Here is a 14566-nt window from a genome sequence, read left to right as displayed (position 1 = left end):
TGTTATAATGTATTGATATGATTGGTGAAGCCAGCTCTTGTTAGTAATTAGGTTTGTAGGTATTATTACAGACTTGAATGCTCTAGGTTAATGGGGTTGTTTGTTTCTCCATGTACTTCTGTATGCTTCTTGAGTTTATATTTGCTCATGTCCCTAGACATTTAGCTGTAGATGTAGTGCAAAACTAAATATGTAAGTTTCACTGATCCCTACAAAGTCCAGGTGCGGGCTGTGATGGATGTTGGTGGCGTGCTTTCCCCTTATCTTTTTTCCACATATTGGAGATAAGAAGTTAGCAGACCCAATTGAGGCATTTTTAAGCAAGTTCATATTTAATAAGTGCAGTTGAAGATAGGCAGTCCATAAACCCGTCACTTTTTTTTAAATTGCCTCTCTCTGCAGCTGGTCGCCAGACTTCTACAGCTCTTCTGATATCAAGATCAATGAAATTTCTTCTTACTCGGCTTGTTCCCTGCGAGAGGGAATGTGCAGCCCTAGCATTGGCTCTGGCCATTTTTAATCACTTAGAGATTTACTTTGAGTTTGACCTCGTTTCAAATCTCTTTATGCATTAGTCTATTGTCAACGCGCTCCCTCCTTTCTCACAGTTTTAGTAGCAGTCCTTGTTATTCTTCTGCCGCACCCTGAATATGGGACACTGCTATCAAATTAGTGAGAGAAAGATTGGTCCACATGCACTAATGTGGTTTACCTTGAGTTATTTCGTATAAATATCAAAGCATTTAGGTCATTTTTCACTGATAATCTTCCCCCTCAAGCCGCAGCACCTCATAAATATATAATTCCTCTTATTGTTCATAAGCAATCATTTCGGTAAGCTTTGTTTGAGTGAGCCAGCAGTGAGAGTGCAGACATTTGGCACACTGATTATATTAACAAGCTTTCTTAAATTCACTTTGAAGCATCACATGGCTGTGTGGGTGACTGCCGCATTCTTAGCTTCTCTGCCAGTGCCGGGCAGCTCAGGACATGGTGCCATGCTGACTAACTCACTTTACTGATCAGGGAGCTTGGCAAAAGCCATACAAAACTGTTGTGACATTTAGATTCATTTACACCAGACCATGCTGCTAAAACTTACCTGTGAAGGATTGTTGAGGTCCACAAGCATCTGAGTTGCTTCTCATTTATGTCAAAATTAACTATTAAGTATATAGGCATCTGCATTTGCATCAATGTCAATACATCAGTGTATTAAAAATAAATGTATTATTCTTTTAATTATATTTATTTATATATTGCTTTTGCATTGTACTAAATGCTAAGGCTGGATAAAAATATCGATTTCTCTTTTTTTCCATGTTCTGTACCTGATATGGACTACCAGTCAAAAGTTTTTGAACTGTAATGTTTTATTTTATTTTAAAGAAGTCTCCTCTGCTCACCAAGCTTGCATTTATTTGATCTGTGGATCTTTCTGTTCATCAAAGAATCCTAAAAAACCTTTCCTCAACTATTTTAAATATTGATAATAATGAAAAAAAAATTCTTGAACAGCAAATCAGCATATTAGAATGATTTCTGAAGGACCATATTACTGGAGTAATGATGCTGAAAATTTAGCTTTGATCACATGAATAAATTACATTTTAAAATATGTTCAAATAGAAAGAAGTTATTTTAAATAGTAAAAATATTTCACAACATTACTGCTTTTGCTGTATCAAATAAATGCAGGCTTGGTGAGCAGAAGAGAATTCTTTAAATAACATTAAAAATCTTACTGTTCAAAAACTTTTGATTGTACTGTATTTAACCGATAACCAAAATAACCGATATTGAAAACATTCGGAAATCGAATCAAATTGCACGCTTGTAAATCAGAATAGAATCAAATCGTACAATTTGTTTCAAAACCTAGCCCTGCTAAACTCATAAGTGTTAGGTCTAGAATAAAACATTGTGAAAGTTATCAAATGTTAGATTGAATTCAAAGCAGGCATTTCTGCTCCCTGGCTCTCTGTGGAATTTTAGTTGAACATGTAGATTTATTTAGCGTATATGAAAAGTTGCTTTAAAGGGAGCGGTGTCCCATTAGGGGCAGACACGCAGCATCATGATTGATGTTCTGCTGGCCTTTTATAAACCAGCTCCAAGCATCGATTTCTACTGCAGACATGATGTACTCTATAGAGAGCTCTTACCATTCCTATCAATGGAAGACAATTCAGTGCCAGCTCGCTGTCAATTTCAATATTTCCTCTGACTCGTTGTGCCCGAGACCTTTAACTTTTTCAGACCTCTAAAACTTAAATCCTTTGGCAGTAATGAAGCAGAAGCAAATCAAATAAACAATTAAGTCCCTTCACTAGTCTTCTTCCTCTCACATCTTAGCTATTGTTATATCTTCATCGATTCCTCTGTGCAATATAGCAGTCTGAGAGAATGAATCAATATTCATTGTGTTTTGTCTGATGGGAAATGGAGGACTATTGGAGTTGGCACTTGGCATGCAGGCTGAAGCGCCAGTCTGGGTTTTAGGGGAAGTGTGGGGATGTACAGTCATTAAAGCTTTAGAATGCACTGATGAGGCACAAAGCTTCCACCGCATGACTTGCTTTGAACAGCACATCCTAATGGAAAATCCATCTCTAATTGTAGGGGTAAAAACAGGGTGGACAGGTCCACCAGCAGAGGCCACCAATAGGGTCAAACATAGACACTTTTTGTTTTTAAATAAAGTTGGCTAATTTTAGTGCTCATACTACTATAAAAACATTTTTGGCTAACCCTTATTCTTTCATTTGGTTGCACCATTTACTGTTTTAACCTTAACAGGGACTCTATGGCAATTTCCTCCTGTGCTCAAGGCTGTTCTTTGTGTTTCTGTGACTGTTAATGTGGACTCGTCAAAGTATATTGTTTTGTGCTGTATACAGTCATATTAGGGCTCAGAATACCCTCAGAAATAGCATGATGCAGATTGCTACAATGATAGTATCTGTGAGATATTGTCTCACATTTGCAGTACAAGGAGGCTAAAAATGATCTGATCTAGGGTTGGGCGATATAGCAAAAGAAAAAAAAACGTAATGTTTTTGAGGAAAACATTCCAGGATTCTTCATATAGTGGACTTCAATAGTGTGGCCAATGGTTTGAAGGTCCAAATTGGAGTTTCAATGTAGCTTCAAAGGGCTCTACACAATCCAAGCAAGGAATAACGGTCTTATCTTGTGAAACAATCGGCCATTTTCTAAAAAAACAAAAATACAAATTTACATACTTTTAAACCACAAATGCTTGTCTGGCACTAGCTCAGCCTCACAAGTGATGTTGACCAGGGCTCCAGACCGCGACTAAAAATATTTGCTACTTTTTAATAAATTACGCCACATTCATAACGAGACTCAAACAATAAATACAGTTATGGCACACTTTAATGTGGCAGGAGCCAGGAGCCTTTCTCTTCACTACTATAGTACGAAATAAACATCAATGAACATCAAAAGATAGGCTATTTTGTAAGATAGCTTACAGGACAACTTACTGAAATGTCTGTAATGTCTGAAAACATGTAAAGCTTGTAAACATTGCCACGTAACAATAGCCTACTTTTACCTCAGAATAACCATCCGATGACCATAAGCTCATCAATCAGCTCGAAAAATAATTATATTGATGCTCTATTGCATGTTAATATTACTTAACCTGTTGTCTAGATGATTAGAAAGAATGCAAAGAGCTAAAGAAAAAATATAAAATTGCATTTTACTAATGAAGAAAAACCGACTGGATGCAAACATTTATGGGATGCATTGAGAAGGAACCCAAACTACACTCAGTGGTAAAGTGATGCTTATGGTCCATGATATTGCCACAGATTCTGTGTAATAAACAATTCTTTGTGACTATATATAGTTTTTAAGTTGGAAAAGACTTTTAATTCCCACTTTAAGTAAAACTTAGTATCCAGGACATCTACAAGATGGATTAAAATGCTGATAAAGTCAAGAAAAGATGAGACCTAAACACATGACAGTATGAGTGAAATGTTAAAGTGTTAAAAAAATAAATAAATGTTTATTCTTTCTGTGGCACCTACAAAAATCACTTGGCGTCCAAGTTTGTTTCTTATAGGAGTCAGTGGCCAATAGGAGCCCAGTGTTTGTGAAGCGAACGTGCAAATAAAGTCGAACACCCTTTACAAAAAAAAAAGGAGAAAATGGGATGGAACTTTTTCGCCCTACCCTACTTTTTTTTTTACCGAAGTGCACAGAGGAAGAACTAACCACGCATGTGCATCGCAAAACTAGTGCGAGATGAGCATTTGTGGTTTAAAGGTATATAAATGCTTATTTTTTTAAGGAAATGGCAGATCATTTAGCTAGATAAGACCCTTATTCCTCGGCTGGGATCATGTATAGCCCTTTGAAGTTGCATTGAAACTGCAAATTGGACCTTTAGCGTATTGGCCACCATTGAAATCCACTATATGGAAAAAAATTCCTGGAATGTTTTCCTCAAAAAACGTAATTTCTTTGCATCTGAAGACAGAAAGACAGAATCATCTTGGATTACATGGGGATGTGTAAATTATCCCCTTTAAAGGGAAAAGTTCACTTCCAGGTTGAAAAGTATAATTTTTTTTTTCTGAAAATAACCAATCATTTCGCTAGATAAGACCCTTCTTCCTCGGCTGAGATTATTTAGAGCCCTGTGAAACTGCATTTAAACTGCATTTTGGAAGTTTAAACTCGCAGCCGCCATAGAAGTCTACTATATGGAGAACATTCCTGAAATTTTTTCCTCAAAAAATAAATAATTTTTTACGACTGTAGAAAGAAAGACATAAACATCTTGGATGACAAGGGGGTAAGTAAATTATCTGTAAATTTTTGTTCTGGAAGTCTTATCTGTCCCTATGCTCTCATAAAGAGGTTGTGACACAGTATTCAAGAATCTTAATGGCGAGGTTAGAAGCACATTAAAATAATTTCATTCACAGTGTTTAATTTTATATCGCAGCAAAGTGATCGTAAATATTAATTATATATCGCCCAACCCAGTGTGAAAAGTCAAATGCGGTATTTTGAGTCCTCGGCTGCTTCTGTGACATCTGTCTTCTTTTTCTTGTCTCTGTGTTTCTGTGCATCTCATTCTTTCTCTGACTGACCTGGGTTTATCTTTTCTCCCTTCTTGTAGAGAGTTTTGAGGTGACCTTCACCAAAGAAGGTGATGATGGGCTCTTTCTACTGCCTTGTAACCGTTTTATTAACCCACTAACGCAAAAACAAAAGAAACGGCACTTCACACAGAAACTCCTGTCATGCTCTTTTTAATCTTTTCCCAGTTCTTCTTCTTTTTTTGGGTTTGGTTTTCTGTTTTCTCTCACCTTTGAATTTGTTGGAAATGTCAATTTAGCTACTGGATGACAAGTGTGATGCGGGGATAACAGAACCTAGAAATATCTATGCATGAGACATCCATTGAAGTTTGCAGATCCTAACAGTACTTCAGCGCCAAAACGGCATAAACAAAGGCAAATAATGCACATACGCCAGATTCTCGGGGGGAACGTCAATCTGAACATCTTAAAAGTTTGTTTTCCTCTTTGTAATGTAGCTTTTAGGGGTTCACTGTTAGCACAACAGATCTTAAATCTGACGCTACAGAGTTTAGCTCCCGCTCCAAAGCGACATTGCTGAGATTGTTAAATGATGCAAACTCTCTGCTGTCCGGTTTGTGGTATGGTTTGATCTCTAGTTTGAGCCTGTTCACCCTCTCCTCCACTATTTTTAAATACACGGCATGGCAACTACTGCTGGTTGATGTGGATGTCAAGCAAATGGATATTTCTAACCCCAGCTCTCATCCAGCCTTTAAGTTTACTGCCTCTGCTCTTCTCTTTTGTTTTATTGTTTCATTCTTTCAGTTCTTTTAAAGGTTTGAGAGAGACAACATTGCACAGGAAGACTTCCTTCACACCAAAATCTAGTTTTAAGGGGGATTTTAAACTTGTGTTTGTATATTTGCTTTGATTTGTGAACTTCTGATAGGATGCTGGATCTCTGTCATAAATCCTTCTCATCGCCCCATGATTAACTTTTATTAACATTTTAACCTTGCTTTCTTGTTTAAATGTCTTACTTTTAACCAAAAATCTGCATTAAACACCTAAAATACTTTCTTAAATATGTTATGCTATTAAAAACAACAGATATCTGTTCATTGGTTCATATCATTTCCTTCCTGTCCTTGTATATTAAGTATTCCTGTGAAATGCCTGTCCACATTCTGGGTTTTCTTACTGCATGACTGGATGCAATGTGATCAAATGGCTTGGACCAGACACTCAGTATCCCCCTTTTAACTCTCCCTTCCACTTCCCGAATACTCACCCCATCCCACAGTGCTTCTGGCTTCCTCCACAGACACCTTCACCTCCCACCTTCCCTAAGTGTTTCGATCCCCTTGGCTGCCAAACCAACTTTGGCTGTTCTTATTTGAGTGTGGCGTGTTATTAGTTTTGTTATTTAGTTGTGGGTTTCTTTTATCTCGTGAACAGCAGCTGGCACTTGGGCTCACAGGCGGACTTGACTAAATATAAGTGTGCCATTTGCAGGGGAGATCTGCGGCTTCAGGATTCACGGGCAGAATGTGCCGTTCGAGGCGGTGGTGTTGGATAAGTCCACTGGCGAGGGAGTGATCCGGGCCAAGGATAAGCTGGATTGCGAGCTGCAAAAGGAGCACACCTTTACCATCCAGGCGTATGACTGTGGAGAGGGACCTGATGGCAGCAACATGAAGAAATCTCACAAGTGCGTATCTTGTTTTAGCAGCTTTCATTGATAAAATGGAGTTTATTGGAAATAATGGTGGGAATGGCATCTGGATTGAACCAAAATTGTTCACATGCACATCCTAGATGTTTCCATGTGACAAAATGTTTTTAAATATGTGGAATTTTGATAGAACCAACACTTAAAAATAAAGATGCTTCACGATGCCTTAGAAGAACCTTTTTTGTTTAAATAGTTTTATAAAGAACCTTTAACATCTAAAAAACTTTCTGTTTCACAAAAGGTTCTTTGTGACGAAAGTAGGTTGTTTAGATTATGAAAAGGTAAGAAAGAGATGGTTCTTTAAAGAACCTTTGACTGAATGGTACTTTGTGGAACTAAAAATGGTTCTTCTATGGCATCGCTGTGAAGAACCTTTTAAAGCATCTTTATTAAGAGTGAAGGCTGCATTTATTTGATCAAAAATACAGTAAAAAATGTAAAATATTATTATAATTAAAAAAACAGTTTCTATTTGAATATGTTTTGAAGTGTAATTTATTCCTGTGATGACAAAGCTGAATTTTCAGCTAAATAAAATAATTATTTTCTTAAAGAAAAAACCTTACGGACCCCAAAGTTTTGAACATTAGTGTATATGACTTATTTAGGCGTAGTGACTGCACTGAAAAAAACCTTTTTGAAAAAAAGTTGCAAATAAAACAGATTTTTGAAGTACATTTTACAAGAAAAAATTATTTTACTTTTTCTACTTCAAAAATTCACATTTACACTAATAAAGACTTTTAATGTTTTTTAATGTCCTTCAGAAATCATTCTAATAATCTGATTTGCTTCTCAAGCATTTATTATTTTTATTATTATGCTGAAAACTGCAGAGTATAATTTTCAGGTTTCTTAATGTCATCATCATCCCTTTTGATCAATTTAAAGCATCCTTGGTGAAGAAAAGTATTCATTTCTATGATTTATTTCCCAAAAAAAACAAAACAAAAATAAATGCTGAAAAAAAAAATTATAAATGCTGATCTTTGAATTTTCTGTTCATCAAACAATCGTGAAAAAAAATTTACTCAACTGTTTTAAAAGTTGATGATAATATTAATAATAATAAATGTTTCTTGAACAGCAAATCAGCATTCTAAAATGATTTCAGAAGGATCATGTAACACTGAAGACTGGAGTAGTGATGTTGAAAATTTACCTTTGATTACATTTTAAAATATATTCAAATAGAAAGCAATTATTTTAAATAGTAAAAATATTTCAAAATATAACTGATTTTGCTGTATTTTGGATCAAATAAGAGACTTGTTTAAAAACATTAACAATCTTTTGACTGGTCATGTAAATGAATGTATTATTTGCTGTTTCTGAGTGAAATTTAATGTTATATGTTTCTTGATATTAATAAAATTCTGCTTTTTATGCTTTTTATCTCTACTTTCGATGTCTTTTTTTAATTTGTGGTATTCAGAAGCAGTGGACCCCATTTGAAACATCCCATTCCTATTATATTGCATAATGAGATATTAGAACCCTCGAGGGTCCTGTGAATGACTGCGTCCCATCAGATGATGCCTAAATTAATCTTCCATCTGTTAACAAACAAGACTTGCGTCACTGGCTTGCTTATTCCCACTTGTCCGATTCCAGTTTATTAATGACGCTTTGATGTCGCCCAGGGCCACCGTCCACATCCAAGTGAATGACGTGAACGAGTATTCACCGGTGTTCAAAGAGAAGTCCTACAAAGCCACAGTGATCGAGGGCAAAAAGTATGACAGCATCCTGAAGGTGGAGGCCGTGGACGCTGACTGCTCTTTCCAGTTCAGTCAGATCTGCAGCTATGAGATTGTCACCCCCGATGTGCCCTTTACGATTGACAAGGATGGTAAGTGCCGCCAGTCCAGATCTCCTGCCAAAACTCCAAGTTATGTCCCTCAGAGTGATATTGACTTCTAGGGCATTGTTATTCATGTGCCTATAAAAATTGATTTGTGGAAACAAGCAGCCATTTTAGGATCCATAGCGCTCCTAACATCGACGTTAGCAATCTGTCACCTTGAGTTGTGGTCTGAATTTAAGCATGATAATTTCGATTTGGCTTACCTAGCTTTTAAGCTTGTCAATTCTGCTTATAAACAGGCAACATCAAGAACACCGAGAAGCTTAACTACAGCAAAGAGCGCATGTACAAACTCACCGTGACCGCATATGACTGCGGTAAAAACCGTGCATCTGAGGACGTTCTTGTGAAAATCAACATCAAGCCCACCTGCAAACCAAGCTGGCAAGGTATGAAAGACCCCTGGATCTTTTGTCCCTCATACACTCAAACAAACACAGCTGTATTATTTTTTATATATTTTGTTGTTTAAAGCTGGAAAGCTCAGCTATAAAGATAGATGTTGTAACATTTCAGTGTTTTACAGTTTTTGTGCTTTAACAAGTTGTTTGTGTACATGGACATAACGATTTAGATATCAGATTTAAAGTAGTTGTATCTTGGCCAAATATTGTCCTATCCTAACAATTCCAGGGTTTCCGCGGGGCATTAAAAAGCATTAAAAGTCATTAAATTGATTTTGCGAAAATTAAGGCCTTAAATGGCATTAAAAAGCATTAAATTGTTTTATACGGGCATTAAAACTTTAGATGGTGTTGAAGAAACAAGTATTACCAATTTATCTTGAATGTAGCCTGTATAATTAATAACTTTTAGGGGTGCAACGGATCGTAGATGATCCGTGATCCGTATGGACCGCACCCCACGGTTCGGTACGCATGTGGTTCGCGGATTAAGTGTTAAGTTTAACCATCATAGAGTAAAAGTTTATAATTTGCAAATGTTTTGTCTTGCCAGTTTACCCATTAAAACTATTTAGACCGCTGCTGCAAAAGAGAACACGCGCGCTGTGTTTTAGTTTTTTTACCGCAGCCGCACATACCTGAAGCGAGCACGCGCACAGAGAGACGCGCGATTCAGACTACGTAATTCACAGATTGATTCCTCTTTAAAACTTCTCTTAACATACATACAACGTTATGTTTAAATACCCGTTTTGGTATTCTGGTAAACACAGTCGGTTATGTCTTCAGTGAACCGAAACAGCTGAGAAAGAGATCAGTATTGATCAGTATCAGCATGCCAGTATTAGGTACGTGCATTTGGCCTTAAAGAGACAGCATCAAATAAATACCTGCAGTGAGAAGCACTAGTTATTTTACAATTAAATATTTAATTTCTGCACTTGAATACTAGTGTTATTGATTTCATTAGTAACTGTGTTGTATTCATCTACACTTGTCATTTGTGTAATTGTTCTTGTTTTGTTACTGACTTTATTAGTTGAGCTAGTAGTTTTTGCTGTGGATCAGAAGTACTTAAAGCATTCAGTAATTAATATACAACTAACTTTTTTTGTTTTGTTTGTTTTTTGCTGATTTGAAAAATGATCCGATCCGTGATATGATCCGAACCGTGAGTTTTGTGATCCGTTGCACCACTAATAACTTTGATTCACTGTCGCGTAGTATGATAAACACGGAACCAGTTTGGTAATTGCTTCTGGCTGGTCCAAAATTGTGTGACACAGACTTAAGAGCGGACCGTTTTAGCCTCTAAGAGTTTGAAGTTTCAGAATTTTTTTTTCTGTTCAGACTTGATATTTGAAATTTTGAAATCTGCAAATAAACGCTGACATTTTAAGCTGTCTTCTGATCCATTTCTAATTATGTTCAGCAGAGTAATATATGTTGATTGTTGCCTCATTGTAAGACCGCATGAAAAAAAAAAATGCATTATAATAACACGCATTCATACACAGGGGTGTTAGTTATTGGTTGCGTATGGCATTAAAAATGTTAGAAATGGCATTAAAAAGGGCATTAAAAGGCATTAAATAAGATTTGAAAATCCTGCAGAAACCCTGAATTCCATACCTCAATGGAAAGCTTATTTATTCAGCTTTCTCAATCTCAATCTCAATACCCTTATGCCTGGTTTTATCGTCACATATGTCAACATTTCTTCTTTATCATCAGTGTTACTTGAGCAGCAAATCAGCATATGTGACCCTGGACCACAAAACCAGTCATAAGGTTAAATATTACAAAACTGAGATGTATACATCATATGAAAGTTCAATAATTAGGCTTTCTATTGATGTATGGTTTGTTTGGATAGGACAATATTTGGCCGAGATACATCTATTTGAAAATCTGGAATCTGAGGGTGCAAAAAAATCAAAATACTGAGAAAATCACCTTAAAAGTTGTCCAGTTAAGTTCTTAACAATGCTCAGAAATTGCATTTTGATATATTTACAGTAGGTGGTTTACAAAAAATCTTCATGGAACATGATTTTTACATAATTTCCTAATGATTTTTGGCATAAAAGAAAAATCAATAATTTTGACCCATACAAAGTATTTTTTGGCTATTGCTACAAATATACCCCAGCGACTGGTTTTGTGGTCCAGGGTCACATATTAGAATGATTTCAGAAGTATCATGTGTCACTAAAGACTAATGATGCTAAAATGTAGCATAGAAAGCAGTTATTTTAAAATATAATAATATTTCGCAATAATGCTTTCTTTCAAAACCATACCAAACCCAATTCTTGAATGGTAGTGTATGTAAAAAATGAACATATCAAGTATGTTTAATTGTTAGTTCATGTTATCTAATATTAGTGAATACTCTTTGTGAGTGTCTTTTGTTTAGTGACACATTTTCTCTCTGTTGATAGGATTTAATAAAAGGATTGAATATGAGCCTGGTACAGGCAGTCTAGCCCTGTTCCCCAGCATGCACCTGGAGACCTGCGAGGAGCCAATCACCTCCATTCAGGCCAGCATCATGCTGGAGACCAATCACATCGGCAAGGGCTGTGACCGCGACACGTACTCTGAAAAATCCCTGCACAAGCTGTGCGGTGAGTCCCGGCGTCCTTATTATAATAGAGTTACATTAACATCAAGATCATTAAATGTGCTTATTACATTAAGGAACTCAAGTGTAAACTATTTTCGACTCATTTACATAATCGTATTACCTGCGTAATCCCGCAGGCACATGCTGAACCATAATGCAACCGATATTTTGAGATGAATAACTGTTTGCGTGCCCATCCAGGTGCCAGCGCTGGCACTGTGGAGCTGTTGCCTGCTCCCAGCAACTCTGCCAACTGGACCGTTGGCTTGCCCACTGACAATGGGCATGACAGCGACCAAGTGTTTGAGTTCAACGGCACCCAGGCTATCAAGGTCCCTGAGGGTGTGGTGAGCACCACCCTGAAAGAGCCCTTCACCATCTCAGTGTGGATGAGACACGGACCTGGAGGCAGGGAGAAGGAGACCATACTCTGCAACTCTGACAAGACTGGTAATGACATTCACACACAAAAAACACACTGACAGGACTGAGAGGCTGATGATGGCCTAAATGCTTGTGTGTCCTCTTCAACTTTTTACTGCAGTAGGGCTGTCAAAATGATCATGTTATGTCATGCGATTCCTTTAATGTGTTATTAACGCTGTTAACACATTTATTTAATTTGTCACTATAATAGATGAAGTGATACACTTGACTGCACTGTTCATTTCAGCTTTTTATTTTATTAATCTATTATTTTATTTCTATTATTGCATTTTAGTTTAGTTTAGTCTCATTAAATCTAACAGGGATTTTATGTGTAGTATTACAAAGAAAAAACTTTAATAATCACCTTTTTTGTTGGTTTATGTTAATGGTTGTATTATTTATCAGGCAAGGATGACTTAAATTGTTAAAACGCGACAGTATTTAAAAAAAATCTGTTTTATTTTATTTTAATTTCTCAGCCATTTTTTGTGTATGGTACTCCAAAAAAATAATAATTTTAAGAAATTAGCACGTCTTTCATCAAGGATGCCTTAAATTGTTCAAATGTGGCAGTATTTTATTTTATTCATCTGCCATTGTATGTGTGGTAAATTTCTTTTTAAAGAAATTAATGTCTTTCATCAAGGATGACTTAATTTGTTTAAATGTGACAGTATTTAATTTAATTTAATTTTTATTTAATTTAATTTTACATTTAATTTTATTCTCAGCCATTTTATGTGTGATACTCCAAAAAAAAAAATAATAATAATAATTTTAAGAAATTAATGACTTTCATCATGGGTGCCTTAAATTGTTGAAATGTGACAGCATTTTTATTTTATTGTATTTATTTTATTCTCAGTCATTTTATGTGTGGTACTCCAAAACAAAAACAAAATATAGTTATAATTTTAAGAAATTAATGTCTTTCATCATGGCTGTCTTAAATTGTTTAAATGTGACAGTATTTTATTTTTGTTTAGTTTAGTTTAGTTTTGTTTTGTGTGGTATTCCTGAAAAAAGGGGGAAAAAAGCATTGAGGATGCCTTAAATTGCTCAAATTTTTATTTTATTCTTTTCTCTCAGCCATTTTATGTGTGGTATTATATTATAATCTTTTTTTTCCAAATATCCAGTGTTCCCCTTATCCAGTATTGTTTATATTCACACACACTACAAGTTTTGAAATATGTGTCATTTACACAAATTTATGTAGTTTTTTTTTCTTTTCTTTTCTTTAAAAGAAATTTAATGTATTAACTACAAAAAAACCCATCATGTTTGAAAAAATATAACGTTTATAGCGTTTCTGTAAAAATTTCACTGTAGCAACGTCATTGACATTTTTGAATGTTATGAAAGGGTTGCTTATAGTATTTCTGTGGGTTTGGAATCTCACACTGTGATCTAACTCTATGGTCATTGAAGCGAAATTCCCATCGCTAGAAAAAGCTCATCAGCTGGCCCTTATGTAAGGCCGATTACATCACAGTTATGCCCCCATTTATGGAAAGTTGCTCATTGTTTTCTAGAAGAGTGCAGCTACAGCAATCCATGTGTACTGAGACATGTGTACAGCACAGTGCATATTAAATCGATTTTTCCACACTTGACGATGAAAACCTCACAAATTTGTAACATGCAGTCTGTCATATTATAAACAAGTGTATTAACATGAATTACCATAGACATAAATGTGATTTGTATTCCTATTTATGTGTGTCCTGCAGAGATGAACAGGCACCACTATTCCCTGTACGTACACAACTGTCGTCTTGTGCTGCTGCTGCGTCAGGAACCCACCGAATCAGAGAACTACAAACCAGCTGAATTCCACTGGAAACTCGATCAAGTGAGTCAACTTAAGACCCTTAGGAAGCACTCAGTTTTGAAAGACGCCCTTGTGTTACTAAACGCTATGTTTAGCTTGCTAGCAATGAATAGGTTCCCTCATGTGTTGAATTATGGTGTAAACATACTTAAAGCTGTTGCTCCATAACATTCTCTATTCAAATAGTCCATATTGCACTTTCCACCTTTCTTACGCAGTAAAATTGCATTTTTATACATGAAAAATACATGACTGAGAAATGTCCTTAGAAACATTAAAGTACCTGCTTTAAGTAAGCCTAACTGTACATTTATGATGGTACAATTTGTCTTTTAAATGCAAATCTGAATGGTTTAGTTGACTCATTCTGTAGATAAACCGAGGCCCTGATCTGGTATCTCTCCTCCCAGGTGTGTGATAAAGAATGGCATCACTACGTGTTGAACATTGAGTTCCCAGCAGTGACTTTGTTTGTTGATGGTGCCACCTTTGAGCCCTTCCTGGTCACGGAGGATTACCCTCTGCATGCCTCCAAGATCGAAACCCAGCTCACCATCGGCGCCTGCTGGCAAGGTAGTCTCACTAATGATCTATTGATT

At 36.1% G+C, this 14566-nt stretch overlaps 1 protein-coding gene across 4 annotated transcripts in view; it reads left to right on the top strand.

Annotated features, from left to right (window-relative positions):
- clstn1 (calsyntenin 1) overlaps window positions 1–14566 on the top strand; it is a 61215-nt gene that overhangs the window by 30741 nt on the left and 15908 nt on the right. For 2 of the 4 annotated variants that reach the window (XM_073822859.1, XM_073822857.1), the window contains exons 3-10: window positions 5165–5194; window positions 6585–6780; window positions 8448–8656; window positions 8911–9060; window positions 11520–11705; window positions 11906–12154; window positions 13867–13988; window positions 14378–14540. In XM_073822859.1, coding sequence (XP_073678960.1) covers window positions 5165–5194; window positions 6585–6780; window positions 8448–8656; window positions 8911–9060; window positions 11520–11705; window positions 11906–12154; window positions 13867–13988; window positions 14378–14540 — 1305 coding nt within the window. The remainder of the gene's footprint in view (window positions 1–5164; window positions 5195–6584; window positions 6781–8447; window positions 8657–8910; window positions 9061–11519; window positions 11706–11905; window positions 12155–13866; window positions 13989–14377; window positions 14541–14566) is intronic. The other 2 variants (XM_073822860.1, XM_073822858.1) reach the window with 1 other exon arrangement.

The sequence above is a fragment of the Garra rufa genome, chromosome 18 (genome assembly GCF_049309525.1).
Source record: "Garra rufa chromosome 18, GarRuf1.0, whole genome shotgun sequence".
In the NCBI taxonomy this organism is placed as follows: Eukaryota; Metazoa; Chordata; class Actinopteri; order Cypriniformes; family Cyprinidae; genus Garra; species Garra rufa.
This window is presented reverse-complemented; position numbering and strand designations above follow the sequence as displayed.